Here is a 24,391-nt window from a genome sequence, read left to right on the forward strand (position 1 = left end):
AAGCCTGGCTGTGCCCCAAGCAGCAATGACCATACGGCACGCACGGTGTGTACCGCTGGGCATGGTGAGAAGCAGCAGTGCTGGCTGCCCCCCGCCCCCTCCTGGCCCTATACCCCTGACAGAGGGGCCACAGGGCCAAACCTGCTTGGGCAGGGGGCAGCCAGTGCTGCTTATCGCCGCTGCCATGGGGCTGGCTCCTGCACCAGGCATTCCCCCCAGGTGCCCCACTTCCACTCTTAGGGACGGGGAGTGACGCTGTACCTGGGTGGGCCAGGCTGGCAAGTGGGGCCTGAGCCTAGCATGCGCTGAGGGGGCGAGGTGCTGGGGGCAGCAGCTGCAGGGGGAATGGCTCCACAGGTGCGTCCCATAGGCAAGATTTCTGGGAGGTGCCTCTGCCCCCCACGCCCACATCCTCTCCAGTTCGGGCCCTGAGATGTCCATTGGAACGGGAGGACGTCCCCAGCTCTCAGTGTCCTGCCGCGATCACTTAGCCTCCCAGCACAGCAAGGACTGAACTCAGACCCTCCCGTGGGTTGAATGACTGGACGATCACCAGGCCCGGGCAACCTGGATCCTCTCCCCATGGTCGATTGGTTACCATAGCAACAGGTCGGGGAAGGTCACACGTACTTTCCCCTGGTGAGCCAACAGCCTCTTGAACCACATGCCAGTATCACACGGCTGGGATGCAAGGCACCGGGGTGGAGATTCCCTGTTGTCATTAGAGCCCGTAGTCTGTCAGCTGACCCGGGGAGTGTGGATCTCAAAGAGCCAACCCCTGAAGGAGTGCTCAGGCCGGCTCTCCATGACCACAAGTGCCTTTGCCCAGCCCCCAGGCACACGCCCCCAGAAGGACTCACATTGTTGTTCTTCCCCGACAAGATGCATTCTTCGATCCGCTGCTGGGACGCGGGCCAGTGAATCTGACAAAACAACAGGCGCTCGATTGTCACCTGGGGTTTTCCACCGGGGCTAAATTTAGATCTGGCTGAACCCACGCAGCCGAGGCCTGGGCCCCTCAGAAAGCTCCACGCCAGGGTCTGCTACTGGCTTCCTGGCAGGAACAGCCAACAGCTTGGCCAGCACACGGGGATTGAACCAGGGCCCTGCATCTCACCGTGCTCCGGGGGCCGGGAGAAGCTGCCTTGGACTGACAGACGGGGAGGTTGAATTCCCTTCTCCCCAGGGGTGGCTCCACTTCGGCCCACGGAGAAGGCATCTCCTACAGTGGCGGATTTAAAGCTAGTGGGGCACTGTGCACAGCTTCATTTTTGCCCCCCCCTCCACTTGGAACCCAGCCAAGAAAAAGAACATTCTCTCTTATCTTCCCACCACCCCCGGGTTTTCATTCCTCGTTCTCCTCTAAGTAATGGGAAGTAAATGAAAATAAAGTGAGGTACCTTGATTGGGGCAGGGGGTTGGGGTGCAGGAGGAGGTGCGGGGGGTGGGCTCTGGGAGGAAGTTTGGGTGCTGGGGGTGGGTTCTGGGGTGGGGCAGGGAGTTGGGGTGTAGGAGGAGGGGTAGGGGTGCAGGCTTTGGGAGGAAGTTTGGGTGCAAGGTGCGGGCTCTGGGCTGGGGCAGGGGGATTGGATGCAGGAGGGAGACGGGGGTGGGCGCATACCTTGGGTGGCCTGGCTCCCAAAGTGACCAGCACACCCCCCCCCCGGCAGTGGCTCCTAGGCAGTGGGGGTGGTAGGCCAGGGGGTCTCCGCATGCAACTGCCCACAGGCACCGCCTCCATAGCTCCCATTGGCTGGGAACTGCAGCCAGTAGGAGCTGCAGAGTCGGTGCTCAGGGTGGAGGCAACACAGGGGCCACAGGGACATGCCAGCTGCTTCCAGGAGCAAAGCGGCATGGAGGGAGGGAGGCAGAGCGAGCAGAGAGCCACCTTAGCCCTGCTGCACTGCTGCTGGCACGTCTCTGTGTCCCTTGGGAGGAGAGGAGCAATGGGGCTCTGTGCGCTGTCTCCCCCCACCAGGGGCGTGCAGAGCCATGCCAGCAGTTGGCCACTTTTGGGAGTGGCGTGGGGCCACTGGCCATGGCATGCAAGCAGCCTGCCTGCCTGAGCTCTGCTGAGCTGCTGGCTGAGACTCGGGGGCAGATTGTCAGATATTTGTCCTGCATTTTGGGGAACCCCCTGTTGTTGGGGGCCCCATGCCACTGCATGGTTTGTTTCATGGTAAATCTGCTCCTGGTCTCCTCCCCGGCAGCTCAGGCGCCAGATGGGGGAGGCGGCTCAGGGGCAGATAAAGGGCCCAAGCGGGGCTGGCACCCTTCCCGCTCAGCTTATCCTGCCCTTTAGCCCCTGTCCAGCCTCAGGCATGGACCCACGATCTGCTGCTGCTGCTCCATGGCTCCGCATTGGGCAGACCCCAGGAGCCATGGGCTGGGGAAAGCTCCTCCAGAGAGGGCCCAGCTGAGCCCAGTCTGATGGGCCAGCAGGGCACCTGTGAGACCTGGGAATGCTCTGGGGGTGGCTTTGCCACGTGACATCCCACATGCAGTAGTAAGAGCTAAGAAGAGAGGAGGCAGGGTCTGGGCAAGTTCATGCTCCCCTCCCCCACAGCTCCATCACCACACGGCCATTAGGGTTGCCAGGCATCCGGTTTTCGACCAGAACGCCTGGTTGTAAAGGGACCCTGATGGCTGCGGTCAGCACCGCTGACTGGGCCATTAAAAGTCCAGTCAGCGGTGCCGCAGATCTAAGGCAGGCTCCCCACCTACCCTGGCTCTGCGTGTCTCCCAGCAGCGGTCGCCATGTACCTGTGGCCCCTAGGTGCAGGAGCGATCAGGGAAGCTCCAAGTTCTGCCCCTGTCTCCAACACTGGTTCCACAGCTCCCATTGGCCGGGAACCACAGCCAATGGGAGCTGCAGGGGCCTGGGGAGCGTGCACCACGCAGAGCTGCCGGGCCATGCCTCTGCCTAGCATCCGGACATGCTGGCAGTCGCACGGAGCCAGGGCGGGCAGGCAGGTAGGGAGCCTGCTTTAGTCCCGCTGTGCCACCGACCGGCAGCCGCCTGAGGTAAGCGCTGCCCAGACAGAGTGATCCCCGCCCTGCACCCCAATCACTGCACCTGGTCAGAACCCCTTCCCACACCCAAACTTCCTCCCAGACTCCATACCCCCACCTGCACCCCAACCTCCTGCCCCAGGCTGGAACTCTCTCTCACACCCAAACTCCCTCCCAGAGCCCACACCCCCTCCCGCACCCCACCACCTACCCCAGCCCTGAGCCCCCTCCCGTACCCTGCCTCAGCTCAGTGAAAGTGAGTGAGGATGGAGGAGAGCGAGCGATGGGGGGGAAGAAGGGGGCTGGAATGAGTGGGGGCAGGGCCTCAGAGAAGGCCTTGGGGAAGGGGCAGGGGCAAGGGTGTTCGGTTTTGTGCAATTAGAAAGTTGGCAACCCTAATGGCTGTGCGTGGGCGTGCTGGGGGTGACGCTGGTGCTGGTCAGAGGCGTCTGGCTGGCAGCCAGTGAGAGCATCCCCATGGGGGCCTCCTCAGTTCGGAGGTTTTCCTGCCCATGTCCCACCGCCGCACTGGAGCACTCAGGCTGCCTATGGAGGCTGATGTTTTTACTGGGTGGCTCATCTGCTCTCAGAGAAGGATTAGCCAGTGCAGAAACACAGCCCCGTCTGCTCTAGTGCTTCCACTCTCGCTAGCGCCAACAGGGAATCTTCAGAGAGCTCCTGCAGAGCCAGCCCATGGGGCAAGTCTCCATTTAACCCTCAGCTTCTCTGCTGAGACACCAGAAAGCACTGGGGTCAGGGGGCTTTAGGGAGACCCAGACTGAGACAGGAGCCCATTTCCCTGTCCCCAAAGAGCCAGGAAGGGCCGTAGGATTGAGACGGTCACCACTGGCATGGGCCAGCTTTGAACCCCAACCTAGAGAAATTTGTACCTATTCCTAGCATGTGTTTCTCTGGCTTCAACTCCCAGCCATTGGGCGGGTTCTGCCTTTGTCTGCTAGGCCCAAGACCCTCTGCTATCGGATCTGTCCTCCCCGCTCAGGCTCCCATCACCCAGGATCAACCTTCTCTGGGATCAATTAAACAGCTGGAGCTTCCTAAATCAGTCAGCAAAGGGCCCTGACTGGCTCTCGGCTTCCCAGCCTGCCAAGGTCCTGGGGGAAGTGCAAACTAGAACTGGACAATCCCCAGCAAGGGTCTCACGTCCTGGGGCCCTGGTCTCCCTCCGGCAATGACTCAATACAAGGTGGAGCCAGGCAAAGCAGGGGATGGATGGTGGCTACCAACTCATTTCACTCCAGCCCAGGGGCCTAGCATTCTTCCCCCTCCTGCCCCACTTCTCCAGCCCTGCATCCCTAGCGGGCCCCCAGGCGGAGGCAGGTCAGACGGGCTCTTACAATGAGGGGCTCCCGGTTGATGTCGTGCAGGTCCAGCGAGAGGATGTAGTCCTTGCTGCCCACGTACATGCGGTCATGGTCCTCGTCCTTCAGCAGGATGCGGTAGTCCGTGGAGTTGAGCAGGAAGTTGAAGAAGTGAGCGGTGCCAGTGGCCTTCAGCTCTGCGGGCAAACACAGACAGGGGGGTCAGGCTCCTCCTGGCAGGGCTCTGCATGCAGCAGGACCCAAGAGAGCAATGACCCCACAGCTCAGAATCAGCCAGCCTGCAACACAGGGCCACGATGTCCACCACAGCCTCAGCAGCTGCAAGGTTCAAACCCCCACAGCTTTGGGGTGCAATAGGACTGTGGCACATGTGCCAGGGTCTCCCCTGCCAGGCTCTGAGCACCCAACTCACATGCCAGGGCTCTGCCAGCCTGTGACATTACTGACATAACCTGGGACAATATAAATCATTGTTGCAACCACAGTAATATATTTGCAGCAAATATTGTACAAAGGTTGTCGTGTAAGGTATCTATGGAAAGATTATGGTTTGCTGATTATGATTATGCTATCTGTATGCATGCATCATTTTTGTACCTGAAGTTATGAATATTGGCTATGTACTTGTATCTCAATGTGTTATAATTCTGAAGTAGCCTTGCTTGGCTACACTTGGGTGAAGAGCGCTGGGAGTTAAACCAGACTTCGGAGACTGCAGCAGGGAAAACGCTGCCATGTGTTTACACTGTCAGCTGCAAGCACACTGGTGTGGCCAAATTAGCAGCTCTTGCAACTGCCACAAAGAGCAGTGCATTGTGGTAGCTATCCCAGTGTCCAAGTGGCTGTAATGGGTGCTTTTCAAATGTGGGCTGGTGGAGTGTGACAGGGAGTGTGTTGTGTGTATGTGGGGGGAGAGACAGTGTGTTTTGGGGGGCTGAGAGCATGTCAGCATGCTGCCTGGTAAATTCAGACAGCAGCAGACCCCCCTCCCGTCTCCTCCCCCTCTCTCACACACACTCACAACAGCAGCATTCCATACTAATGGTTTGCTTTGTCCTGGGGCAGATAAGCATTCTGGCTGTCAGAAACGGAGCTTTGAAAGGGGATATCTGCATTCCTACAGCCGATTTCAAAACAATGAGAAGAGTGGCCACTTGACTTCAGGGGATTATGGGACATTTCCAGAGGCCAATCACAGCACAGTAATGCAACACGTCCTCCACACTGACACCCGGGCATTTCAGCCGGGGCGCAGCAAGCTTTATGCTTCTCATGGAGGTGGATTACCAGGACTGCTCCAGCTGCAGAGTCCAGGTGCTCTACCTGCCTTGCAAGTGTGGACACCTCAGGAGCTAGGGCTCCCGGGGCTGCTTTAATGTGCTCTAACTTGCAAGTGTAGCCAAGCCAAAGCTAGCATTTGGTCAGCTTCTTGAGAAAGGAATTTGCAAGTTAAGTGCCCAACCAAGAAACACTTAACTGACAATAGACCTTGGTAGACTCCAATCCACATAAGAAGTCTTCCTGGGGACGTTCAAGATAGCATGCAGGCAATAGCTGCCACCTGTAAAGAACTAAGTCATGCATGGACATGTGGCTTACCCATGTGACTCCAAACTGCATTTTGTGGTAATTTTCCACAGTAAGAACAAAGAGGTGTTTTTACACCTGGAAGAGACTATAAAAGGCAGCTGCCTCATCTCTATCTTGTCTTCAATCCTGCTTCTTGCCTCTGGAGGGACTTTGCTAAAAACTGAAGCTCTGAACCAAGGACTGAATGACCCATCCCAGCTGTGGATGTAATCCAGAGACTTGATTTGAACCTGCAGTTTATTCCATCAGTACTACAAGCCTGAACCAAGAACTTTGCTGTTACTGCATGTAATTGATTCCACTTAACCAATTCTTGCTCTCATCAATATCTTTTTCCTTTTATGAATAAACCTTTAGCGTTTAGATTCTAAAGGATTGGCAACAGCATGATTTGTGGGTCAGATCTGATTTGTATATTGACCTGGGTCTGGGGCTTGGTCCTTTGGGATCGAGAGAACCTTTTTTCTTTTACTGGGGTATTGGTTTTCATAACCATTTGCCCCCATAACGAGTGGCACTGGTGGTGATACTGGGAAACTGGAGTGTCTAAGGAAATTGCTTGTGTGACTTGTGGTTAACCAGTCGGGTAAAACCAAAGCCCTCTCTTTCTGGCTCATTTGGTTTGCCTTAGAGGTGGAAAAACCCCAGCCTTGGGCTGTAATTGCCTAGCTTTAAGCAATTTGTCCTGAATTGACACTCTCAGTTGGGTCCCACCAGAACCAGCACTGTTACAGTGGCATAGTCATGCTAGGATCCAGAGAACCAGGTCCATTAAGCTTTGGGTCAGAACCCCACGCTATCCACATCTGAATTTTGGTATTGAGAGTTTGGTTGGTTAAAGAGCAGTTGCAATGCGTGAGCACAGAGCATATGAGGGTCTTGACAAAAAAGCCCTGGAAGATTTGTGTTCAGAAAAGGGGATAAGCTTTAAAAAGAAAGCTACAAATCAAGGACTGAGAGATCTGTTAATGGCCAGTGATCAGGAGGCAGGAGCACAGCCCTTACCTGATGCTACAGAAGCTGCAGAGGCAATTAGAATGCAAAAGGCAGCAAGTAAACTGCAACATGAGCATGAACAAAGACTGGCAGAAATTCAATAGCAGGAACTAGAAGCTAAGGCAAAAGTGGAAAGACTTAAGCTCCAACTAAAGAGAATAAAGGAACAACAGGAACTGTATCATCATGGAAAGCCAGCTTCTCTCAATAGCAAAGTTGGGGACAGAATCTGTCCAGTTTCTAACAATGTTGGTATGTTGTATAACTCTGAGCAGTTGTCTGGGTGTAACCCTGACACCTTTTATGTAAAGGCTGTTACTGTAAGTTCAGTAGAGACCCCATAAATTGTGCCCGTGCTATGTATGGCGGTGGAAATGAAAAATTCATAGAGAGTGTAAAAGTCAATGGAAAAAGCTGTTTAGGGCAAATTAGGGCTTCTAACATCACCCTTGTTAAAGCGGATCTTGTCAAAGAGGAAGATTACTTACCAAATCAAAGTGTGAATGAGTTTACTGTAAGAGTGCCTTTAGCCAGAATCCACCTTGAATTGAATGGTACTAAGCATGAAGAAAAGGAGTACTTGTGGCACCTTAGAGACTAACCAATAAGTTATAGCTGAGGTAAGGAAGTTATTGCCTAAGGATCTTTTGATTGGGGAAGATGTTAAAGCTTTGTTCAGTCCAGGTAGCCGGTCACAGGAAAGGAATGATCTTAAACCTGTGTCTATTATGGGCAATGATTTGCCCAGGGAGGGTTTCGCCAAATGTTTGTCTGCGGAAAAGAGCAGTTTGTGTGTGAATGAAGTTTCTGATTGTCTGTCTAATGTCTCAGAAGTGAATCTGGAATTAGATCAAGCACAGAAAGATCTCCTTGATCAGGAAAATGTTTCTCAGGAGCAGATTAAAGTGGATGGTCAGATTAAAGCCCTAACTGAGGAAGGAAAGGGTAGATTTTTGATGGGTGATGAATTATTGGCAAGTACAGCTTGTAAAAGTGAACCTGAAAAAGGTAACTGATTTGCTAGAAGTAGCTGAGGGTAGTGAGAAGAGCAGCAGTTTATGTGTTGGGAGTGGCAATGTGCCGGGCGAGGGGCTCCCAAGAAACATTTTCCTGATCAAGGAGATCTTTCTGTGCTTGATCTAATGAAGATGAGTGTCCCTATACCTTACCTGGTACCTGTGTGGAGAATTGTGACAGTGAAGGAAACGTGCCTGTGTCTGTTGGGGGTAATGACTTGCCCATGGAGGGAGTTACCCCGGTCTCCAAGCAGTTGTCTGTGAACAGCCCTGTGTGCTGGGACAAGGAAAATAAGATCCCAAGCTGTGTGTCTGGTGAAGGAGAATGTGTCTCCAGTTCTTTGTCTGTGAAGCCGACAGAAGGTGCCTTTCAACCTGTGATGGTTGAGAATACTGCAGTTGTCTCAGAGTTGGTTCTGAATTCAACTAAAGCCCAGGAAGGGAATGGTCCTAAGTTTGTGTCTGCTAGGGAGAATGGCACTGTAACTAGGTTGCATCCAGTTAGGGTATGTATACACTGGAAACTTAAAAGCGCTGCTGCGGGAACGCTCCTGGTAATCCATATCCACGAGGGAATTAGCAACCAGCGCTCGGAGCCTGTCTATATTAGCGCTTTAAAGTGCTCAGACTTGCTGCGCTCATGCGGGTGATTTTTCACACCCGAGCCAGCAAGTTAGAGCGCTATAAAATGTAAGTGTAGACAAGCCAGTAGTGTTTTAGCAAAATCCCAGAGACCAGACAATTCTGGTGCTTGTATTTTGCCTGTTGCTTAATGTGTGGCTGAAAAAGGTTGTAGCAACTTGTCTAATCAGGGTGATATCCTAGCCAGGGCACAAGGAGAGCATAAAGGTGATTTAATTGTGTTACACACTGACAGTTTGAAAACTTGTAACAAGAAGGAAAAAATTCCTGAGCTTGTGTGTGGCAAAGGGAAGGAGAATGCTTCTGACCTTTAACTATGAAATCTAGCAGTTTGCCTGAAAGGGAATTGTGTAGAAATCCGTCTGATGAGCCAGAGGTGATCCTGGGTGTAAGATCCAGAAAGAGTCTGTTGTTGCTCAGGAACGTGTTCCTTTAGAGCAGTGGTTCCCAAACTTTAACAACCTGCGAACCCCTTTCACTAAAATGTCAAGGCTCGCAAACCCCCTCCTAAAAATGAATATTTCCAGGGATTTTCTCCTTTACCTGAGTATAAATTATAAAAGCAGTGATCTTGGAAATATAAAATTTGTTTTTATGACATGCTTATTACACACTATTTATTAATTATGATTTATCATTACCGTATTTTTATTACATTATGAAAACAGCAACACTCTTCCAAGATCTCACTTTTGTAGCTTGTATCACTTTGAATAAGCCAGTTATAAGACAAGGCTCCTATGTTTCATCAAGGAGCATCAGATGTGAAACAGCATGAAGGTATTTAAGAAACCAACTCAAGAGTTCCTCCTACACAAGCATTCAGGTCTTGAGCAGGCCAGGCAAACAACACACGTTACAACAAAGCTTAAACTTATTCTTCATAATAATTTTAAAAACAATACTATCTGCCCATTTAATTTTAAAAACAGCAAAAGATATCCACCTCCCTTTCCATTTCTTATAAGGAGTCTTGAACTTTAAATCTCCTCTGTGTGATAGATATGCTTGCTTTGATCTGCTTAGCTTTTGGAAGTCCAGGGGTTCCTAGGGACAGCCATTAGTGAATTTTTTTCCCGAGAACCCCGTGACATTTCATGAACCCCCAGGGGTTCACGGACCCCAGTTTGGGAACCACGGCTTTAGAGCAAGCCCTAGGTGAAGAGGGTAAGGGCAGAATTTCTGTGAGGGGTGAACTGCTGCTTAGAGAAGCTCCTATGGAAAGGAAACCTCATGGTAATGTGTGCAAGCAGTTTGCTGTAGCTGAAGAGTGTGGAAGTTTCAGTTCCTCACAGCCAGACATTTTCTGTTGTGAATGGATCCACTGACTTTCCTTTTGAAAGATCCAGTGTGGATAGCTTTAAGAAGGTCTCAGATGGAGTAAAACTGTTAAGGAATTTAAACAGCCCTATAACCAAGTGGCCAGCTTGTTGGGGAGTCAAGATTGCTGAGAGAGGAATGTCTCCATGCTGATTCTGTAAGTGAACAGTCTGTGTCTCGGGTTCAGAGGGAAGACTGGGTAGCTGAGTCTGCAGAGCAGGACAGCTGTGCAGTTAATCTCTGGAGGATGCAGGGGAGGGCAGGTATACTCTCATCTCTAGACACTTTGGATATGACTTGTAGTCTCTCAGTGGACTTAACATCTGATTCCATGTTGTGGAAGCAGAGGTTGGTAATGGTAGGACCACAAAACTTTGAGTCTAACTTGCTGGTAAAAATGGATGGTATCTCTTTCAGACAGAGTCCAGCCTTAACATTGGTAATGGCTGAGAATTTAAAAGCTAGTGTTTGTGTTGTTGCAAATTACTTGACTGACTGGAGGAAAGACTTGCTAATAGCTGGTAGCACAGAGAGCACACCCAATCAGCCAGTGAATTCTATTCAGCAAGAAAAATCAGGGTTTAATCCTTCAGGACATGGAGGAAAAAGAGACCTTAATTTTGCAAAGGAAAGCCAAAGGCTAACCCAAAAATGCCAAAACACCAATGGTATTGAGCCAAAGGTGTGGCATGACAAACATGATTGTAGATGGACACTTGCAATGAATTTGTTGTTATTGCGAATGGTGATTTTTGTAACGAATGTGTTGCTGTTACCAAGAATTGTAAAAATGTACAATGTGCCTAATCTTTTGGAAAAACCCTTGAACATGTTAAAAGGATTACATGAGAACACACTTTATGTTAAAAGGCCTTGTTATATGGATGTTGCACAGTTAGTGCCTGTAAACAATACTGGAACTTTTCACAGGGGAAAAGACATTCCAAACATAATGTGCTGTATAAAAAGGAAGACTGAGGCACACTACCATATTGCTTTCATGGCTAAATGCCAAGATTTCTATACTATGGACAATATTAATATCTACATGCCTCTGAGCGCCCGACCCACAGGCCAGGGCCCTGCCAGGCTGTGAGCACCTGACCCACACGCCAGGACCCTCCAGCATTCCCTCCTCACGCCTGGACTGATCTTCCACCAATCAACCCAGGGGCATGAAGCAGCCCTTCTACTCCGGCCCGGGCACCCCTAGGTCAGGCAAGGAGAGGGCTGGCAGTGGGTTACAATGACCCAAGCCCAGATATCATTGGGCCAGGCAGGGACAGGGCTGGCAGGGGATAACAATGACCCAGGCCTGGGTACCCCTGCGTCTGGCAGGGACGGGGCTGGCAGGGGATTACAATGACCCAGGCCCAGGTACCCATGGGCTGGGCAGGGATGGGGTTGGCAGGGGATTACAATGACCATGGCACCATGTGGCCTGTGTTTAACACGCTCCTCAGTCTGACCATCCTTAACCTCAGGCTAGCCATCATCCTATAGGACAGATCTGGACACCCCCACCCCTTCCCTGTCCCATCCCTCTTTGCACCTCCATCCCCCCTTCCCCCACCTCTGTTCGCTCTCCTGAAGGCTAACACTGGACACGCTGATGGTGCCTTTCACATCAAGAGATCACAGCCCTTTCGGTCATGCTTATAGACACCCAGATCATAAGAATGACCATACTGGGTCAGACCAAAGGTCCATCCAGCCCAGGTCGCGTCATCACTTTGGGAGTCCAGTCATACTGGAGATCCCATCACGACAGGCTGGCTGAGCTGTGCCAGGAAGTGGGCATGCATCGGGCATTTGTGCCCACAGCTGCCAGTCAGTGAAGGGGGGATGCAGGGAAAGGGGATTCTGTGCCCCCTGGGGAGCTGGGTCGTAAGGCAGAGCGGACCGAGAATCAGGGTCTATGCCCAACTGTGCCTGGCACCGTCAGCAATTGCCTTCCCCCTCTGTGCCGCCTCCCAGCCTGTGAGTATTTAAGACTGGCAGCCCGTGGGGGTAGGGACTCTCTCGCCATGTGTACGTGTAGCGCCCGGCACAGTGAGGCCCTGGGCTCAGAATAAGGCTCTGGCCCCTCATGCCAGAAAGCAAAGCAGTCAAGTACTCTGGTCAGCCCCGTGGAAATGTAGAATATTATCATCCATCCACCCACCTCTCATGCATGCATCCATCCATCCCTCCCTCCCTGTACATACACACCCACCCATCCATCCATCCACCAGTGATGGCAGAGCCTGGGTGACACAGTGAGGCAGGGCTGGGTGGCATAGGGCTGGGTGGCACGAAGGGGCAGGGCCGGGTGGCATAGGGCTGGGTGGCACAAGGGGCAGGGCTGGATGGCACAGCAAAAACTCATTGAAGAACCACAGCTCAGGACACTGTCTGCAGCAGGTGTCCCCCAGGGAGTGCAGGATTGGGGCCTGTTGGGAGCCCCTGGTTTGCCGCTGAACACCTCCCTCCCCCATGCCCTAGCACTGCAAAGGACACAGCTATTTTTGCCATGTTAATAGCCAAGCTGCTAGTGCTGTGGGGGGTGGGAGGGTTGCCCAACACCTGCCTCGCTGGATGCAAGGGAATCAGCTAGCTCCTGCCCAGTCTACTGGTGCAGGATTCCCCCAAAGGGCAGATCTGTCCCCACTTTCCAGGTCAGACCAGACCCAAGGCCCCCTCCGACTGGGCTCCCGTGCCAGGCAGGCCCAGGTGCACCATTGGCTGCAGCAGGACTCTGCATTCTGCCAGGAGCTGCCCCAACTACCCTGCAAGGAAAACAAGCCCCAGAGCCTGGCACCAGGGTTACACCCACTGCCCAGACACCAGAGCACCCACCTGCCTGCTCCATGTGGGCACCAGGGCTGCAAACCCTCACACCACGGCAGCCACCTCCGCTCACCCTGGACGAGCAGCACCGAGCCCCCCGCCCCCTCCTTCCCCACAGAGGCATTAAACCCCCTATGGGGTGTGGCTTGATGGGCTCTTTAATGACGCCTGCACCCTGGAGCCACGTGTCACCCCCAAGCCCTGCTGGCACCAGCTCCCACATGGCCACCACGCGCTGCCCTTCCCCGTATTGAGCCAGCACAGATATTAACAGGGGATTTGCACTCCTCTGCCTCCTGACCGTCACGGCACTCCTCATAGAGCTCCATCCCCCAGCAATGCCACCCACACAACGCTGAGTGGGCCATACCCCAGGCATCTTGCCAAGGTGTACTCATACGTCAGCCAGCAGATCAACCCCCCAGGCCTGCTGGGCCAGCAACCATGGCTCCATGCCAATGGGTGCTGGCCAGGACTAAGCTGGACTCCTCGCTCCAGGGGCTGAGCACCATGCACGAGTGCCAGTCCTACCCGGCTGGCTGCTGGGGATGGGCAATTCTAAATGCAGCAGTGATGCTACCTTCCCAGCCGATCAGTGCCTGGGAGACCCCCTCCCTGGGTGCTGGCTGACTGCACTCAGGATGGAGGGTCCCTGGGAAGAGCCCCCCACAGTCGTCCCACAAGCTGCATGCCAAGAATTGCTCCAATGCCTGAGCTGGCAAAGCCCATCCATCCTGCCATTCTCACTTCCTCCTCATAGTTCAGAAGCTTCCCAGGTGCACACCTCTGTACTTCCCCCCCACCTGAGCAGGGCCTTCTAGGACGAATGCCAGGAATGCAGTGACCCGGAAGGAGGTACTGGGTCCAAACTGCACAGAGGGACCAGATCTGACCGAGAGCTCAGCATGCTGGGTGCACCCTGAGAACCTGCCCTGAGGTGCCTCGGCAGGAGCTACTAGGTGTGGAGTGTGTGAGGAAATCTGGCCCTTACTCAGGTGCCTCATAGGCAGAGAGCTCTTCCCAAAGCCAGGCCACACCTGAGATCTCCTGCCCTCAATGGAGTGACACCAGAGATGGCTCCAACCCTTGGCCATTTAGGCTGAATGCTGCTTGCTAGTTCATTTGTTCTTTCTTTTTCTTTCTTTCCCTCTCTCTCTGGAGATGGTTTCCCCGAGGGACCCATAGGATCATAGAATCATAGAATATCAGGGTTGGAAGGGACCCCAGAAGGTCATCTAGTCCAACCCCCTGCTCAAAGCAGGACCAATTCCCAGTTAAATCATCCCAGCCAGGGCTTTGTCAAGCCTGACCTTAAAAACCTCTAAGGAAGGAGATTCTACCACCTCCCTAGGTAACGCATTCCAGTGTTTCACCACCCTCTTAGTGAAAAAGTTTTTCCTAATATCCAATCTAAACCTCCCCCACTGCAACTTGAGACCATTACTCCTCGTTCTGTCATCTGCTACCATTGAGAACAGTCTAGAGCCATCCTCTTTGGAACCCCCTTTCAGGTAGTTGAAAGCAGCTATCAGATCCCCCCTCATTCTTCTCTTCTGCAGGCTAAACAATCCCAGCTCCCTCAGCCTCTCCTCATAACTCATGTGTTCCAGTCCCCTAATCATTTTTGTTGCCCTTCGCTGGACTCTCTCCAATTTATCCACATCCTTCTTGAAGTGTGGGGCCCAAAACTGGACACAGTACTCCAGATGAGGCCTCACCAATGTCGAATAGAGGGGAATGATCACGTCCCTCGATCTGCTCGCTATGCCCCTACTTATACATCCCAAAATGCCATTGGCCTTCTTGGCAACAAGGGCACACTGCTGACTCATATCCAGCTTCTCGTCCATTGTCACCCCTAGGTCCTTTTCCGCAGAACTGCTGCCTAGCCATTCGGTCCCTAGTCTGTAGCTGTGCATTGGGTTCTTCCGTCCTAAGTGCAGGACCCTGCACTTATCCTTATTGAACCTCATCAGATTTCTTTTGGCCCAATCCTCCAATTCGTCTAGGTCTTTCTGTATCCTATCCCTCCCCTCCAGTGTATCTACCACTCCTCCCAGTTTAGTATCATCCACAAATTTGCTGAGAGTGCAATCCACACCATCCTCCAGATCATTTATGAAGATATTGAACAAAACCGGCCCCAGGACCGACCCTTGGGGTACTCCACTTGATACCGGCTGCCAACTAGATATGGAGCCATTGATCACTACCCGTTGAGCCCGACAATCTAGCCAGCTTTCTACCCACCTTGTAGTGCATTCATTCAGCCCATACTTCCTTAACTTCCTGACAAGAATACTGTGGGAGACCGTGTCAAAAGCTTTGCTAAAGTCAAGAAACAATACATCCACTGCTTTCCCTTCATCCACAGAACCAGTAATCTCATCATAAAAGGCGATTAGAATAGTCAGGCATGACCCTCCCTTGGTGAATCCATGCTGGCTGTTCCTGATCACTTTCCTCTCATGCAAGTGCTTCAGGATTGATTCTTTGAGGACCTGCTCCATGATTTTTCCAGGGACTGAAGTGAGGCTGACTGGCCTGTAGTTCCCAGGATCCTCCTTCTTCCCTTTTTTAAAGATTGGCACTACATTAGCCTTTTTCCAGTCATCCGGGACTTCCCCGGTTCGCCACGAGTTTTCAAAGATAATGGCCAATGGCTCTGCAATCACAGCCGCCAATTCCTTCAGCACTCTCGGATGCAACTCGTCCGGCCCCATGGACTTGTGCACGTCCAGCTTTTCTAAATAGTCCCTAACCACCTCTATCTCCACAGAGGGCTGGCCATCTCTTCCCCATTTTGTGATGCCCAGCGCAGCAGTCTGGGAGCTGACCTTGTTAGTGAAAACAGAGGCAAAAAAAGCATTGAGTACATTAGCTTTTTCCACATCCTCTGTCACTAGGTTGCCTCCCTCATTCAGTAAGGGGCCCACACATTCCTTGGCTTTCTTCTTGTTGCCAACATACCTGAAGAAACCCTTCTTGTTACTCTTGACATCTCTGGCTAGCTGCAGCTCCAGGTGCGATTTGGCCCTCCTGATAACATTCCTACATGCCCGAGCAATATTTTTATACTCTTCCCTGGTCATATGTCCAACCTTCCACTTCTTGTAAGCTTCTTTTTTATGTTTAAGATCCGCTAAGATTTCACCATTAAGCCAAGCTGGTCGCCTGCCATATTTACTATTCTTTCGACTCATTGGGATGGTTTGTCCCTGTAACCTCAACAGGGATTCCTTGAAATACAGCCAGCTCTCCTGGACTCCTTTCCCCTTCAAGTTAGTCCCCCAGGGGATCCTGGCCATCCGTTCCCTGAGGGAGTCGAAGTCTGCTTTCCTGAAGTCCAGGGTCCGTATCGTGCTGCTTACCTTTCTTCCCTGCGTCAGGATCCTGAACTCAACCAACTCATGGTCACTGCCTCCCAGATTCCCATCCACTTTTGCTTCCCCCACTAATTCTACCCAGTTTGTGAGCAGCAGGTCAAGAAAAGCGCCCCCCCTAGTTGGCTCCTCTAGCACTTGCGCCAGGAAATTGTCCCCTACGCTTTCCAAAAACTTCCTGGATTGTCTATGCACCGCTGTATTGCTCTCCCAGCAGATATCAGGAAAATTAAAGTCACCCATGAGAATCAGGGCATGCGATCTAGTAGCTTCCGTGAGCTGCCGGAAGAAAGCCTCATCTACCTCATCCCCCTGGTCCGGTGGTCTATAGCAGACTCCCGCCACTACATCACTCTTGTTGCAATACCCAGCAATGACCCTCATGCCCTTTTATCGCTGATCAGCACCAACACACTGAAATCACAGGCTCTTGAAACTGACGAACTCTCTTGATCCACCTGGCACTGAGCTCTGCGGGGGGGACCTGGAACCGGTCCAGGGGAAGGAAAGCCCAGAAGGATGAGAAGAGAGTGAGTGGTTGAAAGGACAAAGAGCCGACCTGGGTAGGTCTGTAATGTCCCCATGGGGTAGGTGGTCTCTCATTCTGGGAGCTTCTCTTGGCGTCTAATGGGCCCCGCATGCAATGTTGTGAACCGGTGAACCAGGGGCGCAGGCGCTGTATATTCTAGGAAGGAAATATTCCCCCTTGGGAAATTATTTTTAGCCTGAGTGTGGGAGAAACGACTGAGAGTATAATGAGGGTCATGAATATTCACGTGCTAAATGAGGCAGACAGATGGAAGTCAGGAGTGCTACAGATGCTTTGGGCAAGAGCCAGGTTTTTGTAAGCACACAGTGTCACTGGCGCTACAGCGGGACTCAGTCTGGTTACATTATCTGTCCCTCTGTCCATCCCTCCTTCTGTCCATATGTCCATCCCTCCCTCCATCCGTCTGTCCCTCCATCCGTCTGTCCCTCCATCCATCCCTCCGTCCATCCATCCAGTCAGTCTGTCAGCCAGCTGTCTGTCCACAGGCCCGTTCATCTTCTTGTCCATCCCTCAGACTTTCCTATCTTCTTTCCCTTCCAGCCAGCCAGCCAGCCCACCCCTCCTGCCATGGCACACCCAGGAGGGAGCAGCTGGGAATGGCAGAGTCCCAGGCCAGATTACATCCATGGGCCAAAAGCAACAGCACCAGGCTAGGAAAGACCTGCATGCGGGGTGTGCTTAGACAGGCACTGAAATGATGCCACCTGGATCGTTGGCTGGGGGCACAGAGTGATGCCACCTCTCAGGACATGTCCCAGGATGCCCATCAGGAGCCGGGCAGCATGAGCAGACTGCAGCTGGCTCATCAGTACAAGGCGTATGCTTTCACTCACCAAGGGCACCTGACACTCCACAGGAGATGGGGGATTCCTCCCAGCAGTGCCTCATCAACACTAACCAAGATGCGAATGGAGTGAGCTCCCTCCCTCCAGCCCCAGCCTCGCCCAGCAGGGGGTGCTATGGGGAGGGGGCAGGAGCCCTGGCTGTGGGGGAGCTCCTGGCTACTCTAATTCCTTCTGGCAGTGCCCCTCCAGTGCCAGCCAGGATTTGGGCATGCAAGGTCCCTCACAGCCATACCCTGGCAGTGCCCATGGCATGAAGGGCAGAGTCAGTGTTGGACACCCAACCTGTGTCACAGGGACACTTGTGCTTCGTTCTGCTCTGTCACTGCTTGGTTCTGCCAAGTCCCAGCCCTGACGCCCCACCACAAACCCGGCTCCGCCCATACCCCAAAATAGCATGGGGCTCGCACAGGGTCTGGACCTCGGTTCCCTTTATGCACTGACCAGAGTGCATCTTCTGCAAGGTCTTAGTAACCCAGCTCCTGGGACTGTTCTGGGATGGCGTACGGCACTGCCAGGCACCCGCTCGGCTCCCATCCCAGCCAGCTCTTTGCGTCACTCACTGAAATCCCCCAGGTCCCTGCACTGGCCTCACACAAGTGGGAAAGGCATCCCAAGAGTTTTGATTCGATCCCCTGCCTCCCAGCCAGGTCCCCTCTTCCCTGCAAACACTGAATCCAGGAGCACAGTCGCAGGCCTACGACCAGCTGCGCCCTTTGGATTTCTCCTCCGCGTCGCTGCAATCCCAGCTCTGCCAGATACGGCTGAAATAACAAATCCTTTCAAGATCATCCAAGGATGTCCACGTGCAAGGGATGCCTCCGAAGCCTCTCCAGAAAGGGAAACTCTTTTGACAGATGTCTTCTCTACTCTGGTCCCAGCCTCTCCCAGCAGAGGGCGCTGTGGGGAGTAGTACAGGAGCACTGGTTGTGGGGGCAGCTCCTAGCTACGCCGGCCCCAGCCTCTCTCAGCAGGGGGCGCTGTGGGGAGCGGGGCAGGAGATCCTTAAGTGGTTGATGAATGCACTGACTATACCTATATAGCTACACAGGCTGAGCTGTGAAAGGGCACAAGGGGGATGTAGGAGGGCAACGGGCTCCGGACCAGCCCTAAGGCCATTCACCCCAGACCCCTCGGGAAATCCAGGGTGGGCCTGTGCCAATGGATGTTAGACACAGACCGGGGGGGGGGGGAGGAGGAAGGGGGGAGAAATTTGGGGAGGGTCTGGTGGGGTGGCAAAGGTTTCGGGGGCTGGAGGGGGAAGTCAGTGGCATGAGTCCCTGGGAATGGCAGACATGTAATGGTGGTGGTGGGGGGAATAGATCCCTGCCCTGTCTAATGTGGGGGGGGGGCAAAGGGGGCAGGAGGAGTTGGGAGGGGGTGGAGGACTTGGGTGGGAGAGTTGGGGAGCTGTGGTGAATAGGGAGGGGACAGAGGGGAGTTGGGAAGGGGCAGGGGGGCTGGGGGAAGTTGGGAGGGGGAAGGGGGGAGTTGGGAAGGGCCGGGGAGCTGGGGGAGTTGGAAGGGGTGGGGGCAGGAGGGAGTTGGGATGGGGAAGGGAGAGCTGGGGGGAGTTGGGAGGGGGCAGTGGGGCTGGGGGCAGTAGGTAGGGGTGGGGGCATTGGGAGGGGGAGTTGGGAGGGGCAGGGGGGCTGAGGGGAGTTGGGAGGGGTAGGGGACTGGGGGAGTTGGGGTGGGTAGCAGAACCTAAGGAGAGCAACAAATCTGTATCGGGGGCTCTCCCCACCAGACTCCCAGTTCATCTCTGTTCCAGGCCCAGCCCCAGCCCCAGCCCCCAGGCCTAGCTGCACCTTGGGAGCCCTGTGCTATGACCCCAGCTCTCCGGAGGGGCCCCCACACTGACCCTGGTGCCCTCGTGCACTACCTGGGAGCTGCAGGGAGCTGCCTGCCCAGCTGCCACAGCAGGCCATGCCTGGTGGGATGGGTGCAGGGGGGGCCATGGCAGGGGGCTGGCACCCTGCCCGCTGCGATATCCCAGCACGTCCCTTGCTGGGAGCAGATGCCTTTGCCCTCACTCTTCCCAAACAAACATCTGGCAGGGGAGCTGGTGGGTGGCTCCCACATCTGGTTCCCAGCTGGGCTGAGCGATCGCCCAAGTAGGAGACACGGGAAGGGGGGCCGGTGGCCTTGGCCAGCTCTGTTTATGTTGCATGGCGCTTGCTGCTCCAACATCCTCCCCAGCTGCTGCTACCCCACAGGCGAACGGGGCCCGGCTGCCCCCGCACGCTCCTGCAGCGCCCCCTGCTCCCAGCCCTGTCTGCGTTCCCCATTGTCCAAGCAGTGCCCTCCGCCACAGCCCCACGGCTCGCAGCTTCATGGCGGGCCTGGGATATCCAGAGCCTGGCACGGCACCACCTGACTGTCAGAGCTGCTCCCCAGAATTCGGTGCAGACTAGGTGCATGGCACAGGATTGGAAGGGGGCCCTGAGCAGCGACATCCCATGAGGATCCAGAGACCCACTGGGGCTGGGCGGCAAGGCAGAGCAGAGCCTTCAGCACAACTAACATCCCTGGGCCCGGAGACCAGGACGGTTCAAAGCACATTGCAGCCTCTCGGAGCCACTCTGCCCACACCCCATTTCCAGGCAGCCTCTCACCCGCCCAGCCTGTGTGCCCACATGTGGGTGCTTGTGTGTTCCCAGCCTCGGTGTGCGTGCGTGTGTGCACACGTTCCCACCCTCGGTGTGTGTGCGCGTGTGTGATCCCAGCCTTAGTGTGGGTGCGTGTGTGTGCGTTCCCACCCTCTGTGTGTGTGCGCGTGTGTGATCCCAGCCTTAGTGTGGGTGCGTGTGTGTGTGCGTTCCCACCCTCTGTGTGTGTGCGCGTGTGTGATCCCAGCCTTAGTGTGGGTGCGTGTGTGTGCGTTCCCACCCTCTGTGTGTGTGTGCGTGTGTGATCCCAGCCTTAATGTGGGTGCGTGTGTGTGCGCGTGTGTGATCCCAGCCTTAGTGTGGGTGCGTGTGTGTGCGTTCCCACCCTCTGTGTGTGTGCGCGTGTGTGATCCCAGCCTTAGTGTGGGTGCATGTGTGTGTGCGTTCCCTCCCTCTGTGTGTGTGCGCGTGTGTGATCCCAGCCTTAGTGTGGGTGCGTGTGTGTGTGCGTTCCCACCCTCTGTGTGTGTGCGCGTGTGTGATCCCAGCCTTAGTGTGGGTGCGTGTGTGTGCGTTCCCACCCTCTGTGTGTGTGCGCGTGTGTGATCCCAGCCTTAGTGTGGGTGCATGTGTGTGTGCGTTCCCTCCCTCTGTGTGTGTGCGCGTGTGTGATCCCAGCCTTAGTGTGGGTGCGTGTGTGTGTGCGTTCCCACCCTCTGTGTGTGTGCGCGTGTGTGATCCCAGCCTTAGTGTGGGTGCGTGTGTGTGCGTTCCCACCCTCTGTGTGTGTGCGCGTGTGTGATCCCAGCCTTAGTGTGGGTGCGTGTGTGTGCGTTCCCACCCTCTGTGTGTGTGTGTTCCCAGCCTGTGCATGTTCCCAGTCTGCGTGTGTGTGCATGCATGCACCGCCTCCAGATCTCTTAAAAGCACAGTGCACTAATGTCGTAGGAGTTGGGACATATTTTCTGGTACCATCCCTCCATCTCCCTCTCTCTGCCAGCCCCAGCACCCTGCACCCTTCCACAGCCCAGACAACACAGACTGTACAAGACTCTAGAAAAGTCAGCCTATAAAAGACACTCTCAGCTTAGCCGTCCCCTGAGACGGAATGTGGGGCCCAGCTCCGTAGCTGGGCATAACAGACCAGACACCCTCTGTTTCGAGATCTTCTGCCCTAGGGAGCATCTGGAACCTGCTCTTGTGGCACAGTGTTTGAGAGCAGGGTCACTGTGCACACGCATGCACATACGTGAACACTCACAAATACAAATGCACGCAAAGATGTGCACATGTGCAGACACGCAAACGTATACACACACGCACATGGGAAGTCAAAGCAGCCCAGGGATGTGTCTATTTTGCTCTTCCCCCAGCCGCAGGAAAGGAAGCAAAGCAATTCTCCGGTGTGCTCCCAAATGACAGTGGTTAGGGGAAGTGAGTGACTCCTCAATCAGTCGCTCACCGCCACCCTTGGCTCCCAGAAGGCATGCCCTCTGCCCTGTCCCTTCCGTGACTGCCAAGTCCAGGCTAGTCCATGGGGAGCCCTGGACCCCCAGTCTGCGAGCTGAAAAACCAGAGGAAACCACAGGGTCTGTCTGTGTCCTGCAGCCATAAAACGAATTCTGCTTTTCCCCTCTGCAGCTTGGCCCTGGCCCTTCTCTGCCACACGGGGCACAGCAGGACCTGACCCATGCTGCCACCCAGCTCCTTCTGGGGCCACTGAACGTACTAAGGCCAGGTCTGCAAAGGAGCTGATTCCTAGGGCAGCTAGGCACCAGAATGCCTTGGATGGTCTGACCGTGGGACTGGGTACTAAGGTGAAGAACGAGCAGCTTTGCTGAGTCCAGCCTGTTGTGCTCTCTGCAGCTAGCTCCGCTCTCCCAGCTACCATACCTCGGTGGTGCCCCCCAGGCCAGGTTGGGAACTGCTCCCCTGGGCCTCAGACAGTACAGGCAACAGGGCGTAGCTTACCAATTAACTCTTTCCGCAGCATGTCTGGCACAGGGCAAAACTCCCACTGGGTCTGCAAAGGGCGATTCTCACACTGGGGCAGCCTGGGGAAGGGCTGAGGGGAAGCCGGGCTGACATCCTTCTCCCAGTAGACGGTTGACACCAAAGCTTGAGACGCATAGAAACAGTGTGTGTGTGTGTGGGGGGTGTGGGTGTGTAAGAACAATGTGTGTGTGTGCGCACATAGGAACAGTGTGTTTGTGTGTGTGCAGGAACAGCGTGTGTGTGTTTGTGCATGTAGGAACAGAGTGTGCGTGTGTAGGGAAAATGTGTGGTTTTGTGTTTGCAGGAACAGAGACTGTGTATGTTTGGTTTCAGAGTAACAGCCGTGTTAGTCTGTATTCGCAAAAAGAAAAGGAGTACTTGTGGCACCTTAGAGACTAACCAATTTATTAGAGCATAAGCTTTCGTGAGCTACAGCTCACTTCCTCAGATGCATATCGTGGAAACTGCAGCAGGCTTTATATATACACAGAGAATATGAAACAATACCTCCTCCCACCCCACAAACAGAAAAGGACCTTCCAAGAGGTGATTTAACCCTCCCCCCCCACCCGCCCCAGGGCAGGGACTGCTCTGCTCTGTGTCTGTCCAGCGCCTGGCACAGTGGGGTCCTGGACCGAGACCAGACTGGTGCAATCAGCTTGCACATAAACAATAATCAAAGCTACAAGGAAATACTCAAGTGTCCATTTGACTCCGTGAGGCCGGGGCACCCGCCCTGCAACCACCTCTTAGCTCTAGACGAGAACCAATTAGAGTGAATTAGCCTGTTCCACCTCATCCGGGTAGCCCTGGCGATACTCTCCCCAGGCACAGGGGCTGACAGCTCAAATGAGGGGCACTGTCCCTTTAAATTAGCAAAGCCATCGTGAAAGTAACAGGCATGGGGGGCCACCCCTATCACTGTGCTAATGGCCTAGGCAAAGGCTGCGGCAGGTTTTCATTAACTTGGGTGTCCCAGCTGGGTGATGCGTGTGAACTGGGCACAGGCAGGCAGGACGGTGCTGTGTCAGCAGACGAGGGGCACAGCTCGCCCTAGGGAGCAGGGCAGCTCTGGAGACCTGGGTGAGGAATGTGTGAAGATGTCCCACCTGCGATCATGTCTGTGGTTAGCAACAGGCAGAGACAGAAGCCGCGCCAAGCCTTCCAGGCTAGCCAGTGCTTTCGGCTCTCAGCGGGCTGGCAGACCCATGGCGGGGTCCTGGGGATAATCCACGGGTGGGTGGGATGGATCTGTGCTGGCTCACAGGGCGGGATCCGGGGCTCCTGGCCGATGGGGGAGACGCAAGAGTATTTGTGACCCTTTTTCTGTGAGCACTTGCAAATTTTCCCACACCAATGTCAGAGGGGTGCAAAATGCCCCTCGCTAGTGTGGTTTGTGGAGACCTGTCCTCACCTCTGAGCACCTGCTCTTCCTCCCTCTCTGCTTCCCTTTCCACGACCCCGATCAGGAACCTACCCACACACCAGAGCTGGCTGAAATTATTGCATCATTACGTTCATTCAACAGACAGCAACTTTCCAAGCTTTCGACAACAAAACCAAACAGAAATGGGACAAATCGCAGGGGGATTCACTGCAAGGCACTTGCGCACCCAGTGCGTTGCTGCCAACACAAGCCATGGGGCCTGTGAGCCTGACCCGCTGGCTCTGCCAGTCCCTGGCCCACTCAGCCAAGCGGGATGGCCAGAGTTCTGCACACCGGCAGGGAACCGCCTGCCACCAAAGCTATTGTCCCGGCCAAGCCCCCCTCGCTCCCTCCCTGCCCTGGGACAGGCGCTGACCTGCCAGTGACCCCCCACTGCACCCAGGTTCCTTAGCCTCTCCCCTGCGGACCCGGCATCACTGGGCCCACGCTGCAGTGGGGTGCCAGGCTGGGGACTAGGCTGGGCTCAGAACTCACAGCACACCTCGCGAACAGGCTTGTTTGACCCACACAGGTGCTGGCGCTGCTCACGCTCGGGCTGGAGTCTGGTTTCCTGGGCTAGCCTGCAATGCCGTCTGCATTCACAGCGCCCCACACACAGCCTGTGACCTTCCACTGGGGGCGCCTTGGCCAGGAGCCTGGGGTTAGTGCTGCCCCTTAGCTGGCCACATGCTATCCCGCAGGGCCAGCCCCGGGCATGGTGTCCCCACCCGGGACTGGGATAGAAACCCGCTGCCTGTTGATCCCAAGGCAAGAGCCTCAGAGCCAGCATAGGGACCGTGATGCCAGGCCCTTTCCCCACACACCCCGGGGCGGGGCA

At 54.6% G+C, this 24,391-nt stretch overlaps 1 protein-coding gene across 3 annotated transcripts in view; it reads right to left on the bottom strand.

Annotated features, from left to right (window-relative positions):
• The window catches only part of SEMA3F (semaphorin 3F), a 111,687-nt gene that overhangs the window by 34,069 nt on the left and 53,227 nt on the right, over positions 1-24,391 (bottom strand). For 2 of the 3 annotated variants that reach the window (XM_073352604.2, XM_073352602.2), the window contains exons 3-4: positions 4,368-4,528; positions 861-923 (exon numbers count right to left, since the gene is read on the bottom strand). In XM_073352604.2, the coding sequence (XP_073208705.1) occupies positions 861-923; positions 4,368-4,528 (224 nt within the window). The remainder of the gene's footprint in view (positions 1-860; positions 924-4,367; positions 4,529-24,391) is intronic. The other variant, XM_073352603.2, reaches the window with a different exon arrangement.

The sequence above is a fragment of the Lepidochelys kempii genome, chromosome 7 (assembly GCF_965140285.1).
Source record: "Lepidochelys kempii isolate rLepKem1 chromosome 7, rLepKem1.hap1, whole genome shotgun sequence".
In the NCBI taxonomy this organism is placed as follows: domain Eukaryota; kingdom Metazoa; phylum Chordata; order Testudines; family Cheloniidae; genus Lepidochelys; species Lepidochelys kempii.